This window comes from Galeopterus variegatus, unplaced genomic scaffold, assembly GCF_000696425.1.
Source record: "Galeopterus variegatus unplaced genomic scaffold, G_variegatus-3.0.2 Scaffold963, whole genome shotgun sequence".
Classification (NCBI taxonomy): Eukaryota; Metazoa; Chordata; class Mammalia; order Dermoptera; family Cynocephalidae; genus Galeopterus; species Galeopterus variegatus.
The window spans coordinates 187755-194771 of record NW_007727074.1 but is presented as its reverse complement, the minus strand read 5'-3'; the positions used below and the strand labels follow the sequence as shown (position 1 = coordinate 194771).

General features: G+C 38.9%; 1 protein-coding gene across 1 annotated transcript in view; it reads left to right on the top strand.

Moving 5' to 3' along the window:
- The window catches only part of SLC9C1 (solute carrier family 9, subfamily C (Na+-transporting carboxylic acid decarboxylase), member 1), a 99061-nt gene that overhangs the window by 19797 nt on the left and 72247 nt on the right, over positions 1 to 7017 (top strand). The window contains exons 7-8 of the mRNA XM_008573783.1: positions 892 to 991; positions 1053 to 1077. Coding sequence (XP_008572005.1) covers positions 892 to 991; positions 1053 to 1077 — 125 coding nt within the window. The remainder of the gene's footprint in view (positions 1 to 891; positions 992 to 1052; positions 1078 to 7017) is intronic.

Below are 7017 nucleotides of genomic sequence, written 5' to 3'. Positions count from 1 at the left end.
TTCATCACCTGTCTCCAGTATAGTAATTCAGCAACTATCCTTCAATCCTTGAAGCTGCCTTTTGGGTCTCTTTCTCTATTCTCAAGTCACTTATCTATCACATTATTTCTTCTAGGCAAATACAGTACTATGCCTAGTAGAAATTCCACTCGAAATTTTCTTTAAAATTATACCTGAAGTGTTTGCAGTGGAATTATGGATGTTCTCCTTTTCAAAAAAATATGATCTGTATACTGTACCATATTATTTGAATTTTTAAGAGATAATATACTACATCCATAAGCTCAAGGGAGAAACTACTCTAATCGAACTACTTGGACACAGTTGAACTATTTCACACAGTTTTTTATGCTTTTCAGTTCCCCACAGTACATGCAACAAAACCAAATTATATTAGGGAAGTAGATGGTATTGGGTATCTGCTGGCCTGACTTCCTTAGTGTATTACAGGATCGACCCATTTCTATCTTCCACTGTCTCACAAGAAGGCATATGGAGCGGGCTAGTCTGTAAAGAACTCATCAGCTCATTGTCATTTCACGCCTCCAGAATCTCTCTGAAACAATTATCTGGAGATGGTGCTCTATCCACCCTAGATGTGCTCTAGGGTACATGAAGAGTTTTGTGAGCTCCATGTTGTTAGCAATAATCTGAAGCCAAAGCAGTGCAAGAATGTTCCTTATAGACTTTCCTACACAGTTGGTTATGAATCCGAGGAAGAAAAAGGGTGGTGGTAATAGTTTGAAATACATTCCAGCTGAAACCAAGTGGGGTAGCCTCTCTATAAAGTCACCGTACTATCAAGATATCTGATATTTTCATCTCTGGTAAAAATGTGTGCTACCGTAGATGTTAAATTAATACTTTATATTTATCTCTTTTTTAAAATAGGTGAGTTAGTTGGAATGTCTGGAATATATACTGTGGCTGTTATGGGACTTTTTTTACATTCTACAAGTTTTAAACCAGGAGTTGAAGCACTTCTTCTTGAGTGAGTGACTAGCATATTTTCACTTTCGTTTTTTCACACATTGGAAGCTATAATTTTATAGGAGTAACTACGTCTACATGGTCAAAGTAAGATTTTTTTAAAGACTTGAAAACTACCCAACTAAAAGCCTTTCCTAATACTCTTTTCCCTGTGCTTTCAAATCGTCTAGTTTTAGGCAGTATTTGTAACTACACCTTGGTTTTATGTTGGTTCTATTTCCACACTAATTCAAGTCCTTGACCATCTACTCAGTAATTTCCATTCTAAATCATATACCCACTAGACAGGGACAGTATTAAGGTAAGGCACTCATTTCAGGCACAAAATTTAAGAGGGTGACCAAAAAAAATGCAATTATTGAGGTAAACACTATTTTAATGCATTTTTTTTAAAAGAATTGAAATCAATGCAAAGGAAAAATCTGAAGACCAATATTTTAAGAACAATGAAGAGATGCTAGCTATGTAACACAAATTAAACAATTACACTAGGGCATTTGAAGAGGATTGGCAGTATTATAAAAGAAAGCATCGTCAAACCAGATGTAAGCAAGACTATGGGTAGAAACGTGCAAACTGTGTCTTGCTCAAGGGGTGAGTAGGATCAGTGTCAGCCTAGAGAAAGGGCACTTTCTGAAATGCTTCAGCACAGAGGATAGGCACTAAACCTAAACCACACAATGGCAACACACGTGTTAACAGGGGCCCTGAAAGTAAGCAATTTTTGGAATTTGGGAAAATGTTAGAGAAGATAGAATAAATTCAGAAGTTAGAAGTTTAAAGGTACAGGATCTTATAGGATTCTGGAGCACTTTGCTAAAATATCATGTCAATTACACTGGAAGTCAATTGTACTTGCAGCTAAGCAGAATTAGGCCACAGTTGTGAAAAGAATTAAAAATTTTACAGAAGCGTTTTAGTACATTTCTTTTACTTAGAACAAAATAAATGGAACTGAGTATTTTATAAATAAAATGAAATTTATTGCTTATAGTTTCAGAGACTAGGAAGTCTAAAGTCCAGGGAACACATCTGGTGAGGGTCTTCTTGGTGGTGGCTTTACAGCAATGCTGGGGTCTCACATGGCAGACAATGGTGGAGCAGAGACAGAGAGAGCTCCTCTTGTGCTCTCCATTTAAAGCCCTCAGAACCAGGCCCACAACCACCATAAAACCCTCAACTTAATCACCTCTTCAAGACCCCACCTTTCAATTATCATAATAGGATTTCCCATCCTCTTAACATTGTCACAGTGGGGACCAAGCCTCCAACACATTAACTTCAGGGGTACACAAGTCAATCCACTGCATTCCGCCACTGGCCCCCCAAACTCATGTCCTTTCACATACGAATACATTCATTTCATCCCCAAAGTCTTAGCTTGTTTCAACTCAAAAGTCCAAAGTTCAAAGTCCCATCTGTGAAGTCAAAACAAGTTATCTACTTCCAAGATACAATGGTAGAACAAACTTAGGGTACATATTCCCATTTAAAAAGGAAGAAATAGGCCAAAAGAATGGAGTAACAGGTCCTAAGCAAATCTGAAACCCAGTAAGGCAGAATCATGTACCTTGATTCCACGTTTGATGTCCTCTGCATGCTGGTGTAGGGATTGGGTCCCCAAGTCCTTAGGCAGCTCCACTTCCGTGGGTTTTCTGGTCTCAGGTAATGCTTTAGTTCTTGCAGGCTGGGTTACATGCTGGTAGCTCTTCACGTCTATTGTCTCCATGGCGGTCCTTCTCCCACAGCTCCACTAGGCATGGCCTTGGTGGGGGTTTTCTGCTGCAACTCTGACCCCACATTTCCTCTTGGCATTTCTCCAGTGAAGACTCCATGTGATGAATCTTCTCTTGTGACAGATCACTTCCTGGGCCCCCAGACTTTCCCATATATCCTTTGAAATCAGGGTAGAGGCTCCCAAGCTTCCACAGATCTTGCATTTTGCAAGCCTGCAGACATGACACTACGTGGATGCCACCAAAGCTTCCGGTCTGTATTTTCCAAAGCTACAGGTCCAGCCACCCCTGGGGCCAATTTAGCTACAGCTGGAGCAGCCAAAGCAGCTGGGGTGCTGATGCTGAAAGCAGCTTCCCGAGGTGGCCCAGAGTGGTGAGCCTGTGGAGGGCACCTTGGGCCTATTCCCGAAGACCATTCTGTCTCCCTAGTCCTCTGGGTTTTTAACAGAAGATGCAGCCTCCAAGATCTCTGAAATGCCTTCGAGGTCTTCTTTTCCTTCTCTTGATAATCCCTTCCTTCTGTGCTCATCTCCTTAGCAAAGGGTCCCTGAGCTACACCCTTGCATTTGTGGCCAGGCTGAAAGTTTTCCAATTTTTTGCCCTCTGTTTTCTTTTGCATTGTAAATTCTGGCTTTACTTCATGCTTTTTCTGCCATAACTCAGCATAGGCTGTTGCAAGTAGCCATGCAGCTTCCTGAATTCTTTTCTGTTTAGAAATTTCTTCTGCCAAATACCTTGGTTCAGCATCTTTAAGTTCCACATTCCAAAAAGCTTTTGGGTGTGAACGGAATGCAGCCAAAAGTTCCTTGCCAGCTCATAGCAAAAGTGATCTTTGCCCCAGTTTCCAATAAGTCACTTCTCATTTACAACTGAGATCTTCTCAGAATGGCCTTTACTGTCCATATTTCTATCAGCATTCTACTCACTACCATTTAACCACTCTCTAAGAAGTTCTGAACTTTCTCTGGTTTTCTTGTCTTCTAAACTTCTACGAGCAGCTAGGCTTTTTCTAGCCTGCTCCTTCAAATTCTTCCACCCTCTCCTCAACACCCAGTTCTGAAGCCACTTCCACATTTTCAAGTATTTAACTGTATCTATGGGAAGTGATTCTGAAGGCTCCCTTTACCTTCCTGTTCTCACCAAAAGCTGAATCTCCCCTGAAGACATTACTTCCCTTGCATTCCTTATAAGTTGTGATGTCTTTCTCAACTGCATCCTTAGTACAATTGAGCCTGTAGTTTAACTGTAGTTAAAGCAGGTGATCTCTTTGCACCTCAAAGTCATCTCTAGATTATTCTTTCTCCGTCCTTCCCAGAATAACTCAATTTTGAGGTTCATGCCATCAGGTTATACCATCTTCCACCGTCTTTGTTGTGGATAGCTCTGAAGCCCTAGGTCATACTCTTTATTTCACGAAGATTTGGCTCGTCCTTCCCAGAATAACTCAATTTTGAGGTTCATGCCATCAGGTTATACCATCTTCCACCCTCTTTGTTGTGGATAGCTCTGAAGCCCTAGGTCATACTCTTTATTTCACGAAGATTTGGCTCCTGACACTATGACTCTCTCCAACATTTTTCTATAACCATTCTTAGTGATGTCAGTACCCATACAGTCCCTCTACTCCCTCAGCTTAAAGTTTCTGGACCTTCTCTCCTCCTATGTATGTCATCACCCCACTTCAGCCACCCCCCTCCACAGTCATACAAATAACCTCTTTATAATCTCAATTTCAAGAATCTTACTGTCTAAAACACGGTATCTGCCAACTTCTGCTCTCCAAGACATAGAAATCTACGATAATAGTGACAAATCTTACTACATCCACAACAACCTACATTGGGTCCAGGCTACTCTCTGAGAAGGTGCACTCTCTCCCATTTTTCACCTTATGCCCTCCAGCACCCCAATTCTAACAATTCTGCACTCACATAGAGACTATAATTCATTGATCCTATTACCTTTTATTGTCCCTTGCCCATCTCATTACCTCAATTGCTTTTTACCTAGGTCATTTCTTTTGTATAAAATCATTTAATAACTCTTCATCTCCTTCAGCTACAATCCAAAGTTGTTTTCATGGCAAAGCTCTATATGATTTGTTCTCCTGCTATGTCTGTGATTTATTTCTACCACTCTCACCCTCACCCATCCTGCTGTAGCCACACTGGTCTCCTTGCTACTTCTCAAACATGCCAAACAAGCTCCTCTGTTTGGACTTGTGCCCCTGTTTTTTTGGCTCTTAGAATGTACTCTCCCTACATATTGGCAGAGGGGCCACCTTACTTCTTTCATACTTCTATTCATACATCATCTTATTAGAAAGAAATTCCCCAAAATAAAAATTACCTCCTTTCAGCCTGCATAATCTTCTATTTCTGGCAAATTGATTTCCCCAAAATGTCCAGTCCATTAGGTCTTATTAACCCTCTAGGTGACTGGCTGTGCAACACCAGGCAATAAAAATAATGCAAATGCCTAGATCTAGTAGAATCAAAGTCTATGAGGGTGAGATAATAGAATTTCTAATTTTTAAAAACTCTCTCCAGATGATACAGACAGGATTGTGCTACCTTAAAAGACTGAGATTGACTAGGACAATTCATGATCACCAAATGAAGGAAAGGGACATTTTAAAAAACATTCAGAAGCTCTTTCTCTGTGTGTCTGAATTATTGCACACACAGATATGAGTACGTGTACTTATCTATTGGATGGATTTGGAACTTGGCTGTTTGGCTCATACTAAACTCTGAAGCTGATGCAGACTGAATCCTGATAGAATCTGATTTCTTCCTTATCAGGTTTTTCCCACTAATTTCTACCAGGTATAAAAGTATCTTGATGGCTCCTCGATATTTGTTGCTTAATTGATTTTATTACATTGTATGCCAATTAACATGACTGTGATTTTTAGTATTGGGTGGCATTTTTCCACAATATTAGGGTAAGTATTTTAATTACATAATAGTTAAATAAATAATAAAGTATGATTGTGGTTCATATTCACCATTGACTTTCGTGAATTATCCTACTAAGTGTTTACAAGTTATTTCATTAACATTCATAACGGTAATAATGTTTTGAGGGATTTTTTTGGTGAGGGGAGGCCTATGTACATGGTGCAACAACTGAACTGTCTTTTGAAAGTGATGTCAAATGGAGAAAATGAATACAAAATTATACAATTCTCATAAAATATCTTAGTGTGTTTCCTCTAAGCTTATGTTGTATGTGATATTTAAATCCAGAAAATAACATAATTTAAAATTTGGCCATACATATATAAAAATGAATGATAATTCACAGTCTAGAGTAACAAACCAAAGTTTAGTCACAGAAAAATATTTTGACTAATTTTACTCAATATTTTCTATGCCGGAATGTTTTATATTGACTATTTCTCTAATAATGCCTATGTATTTGTGCCTCTTAAATATAGTTTAGAAACAGAGAATTCTTATTAATGTAACAGATAAAGATTTGCTTTTAGTATTGAATTTGTTTTTTTTTTATCAAAAATAGTACTCCTCTCCAGGAAACAAATATATTTTTGTTGGGGACAGAATCTGGTAGGGAATAGATAAAACCAGGGTACCTTTCTCTCATAAGATGATATTCATGTGCCTTTGTAATTTTTTCAATTTATTTTGTTATAAATATAAACTGTAAATATTAAAGACATAAAATATCTAGAAAGAGAAAAAGAAGTAAGTTTTAAAAAATAGCCTCCAATGTTCCCAACACCAAAACATGACCATTATTTGTATTTTTTTTTTTTTTTTAAAGATGACTGGTAAGGGGATCTTAACCCTTGATTTGGTGTTGTCAGCACCACACTCTCCCAAGTGAGCTAACTGGCCATCCCTATATAGGGATCTGAGCCCTGGCCTTGGTGCTATTAGCACCACACTCTGCCAAATGAGCCACAGGCCAGCCCTCATTATTTGTATTTAAGTGTTCTTTTCAAACTGCTTTGCCTGCAGCTGATAAAAACATCAGCTTTTGGGCTGATACTGAGTTTTCTTGGACTTTGAAGCACTTGAATAAGCACATTCTCACAAATCCAAAATGGAAAATCTAAAAAGAGCACACATGGGAATAAAAGAATCATTCATGAATCAACATTTGGTAACAGCAGCAAGATGGCAAGAGATCCACAACTGACATCCCGGTGCAGAAATAATGTGGCAGCCATCCATGAACAATAGTGCTTTGTGGGAGCTTTGGAATCCAAGTAGAAGGTTACAAAACCCCAGTGGAGCCCCAGACCAGGGAGATCTGCTTTGAG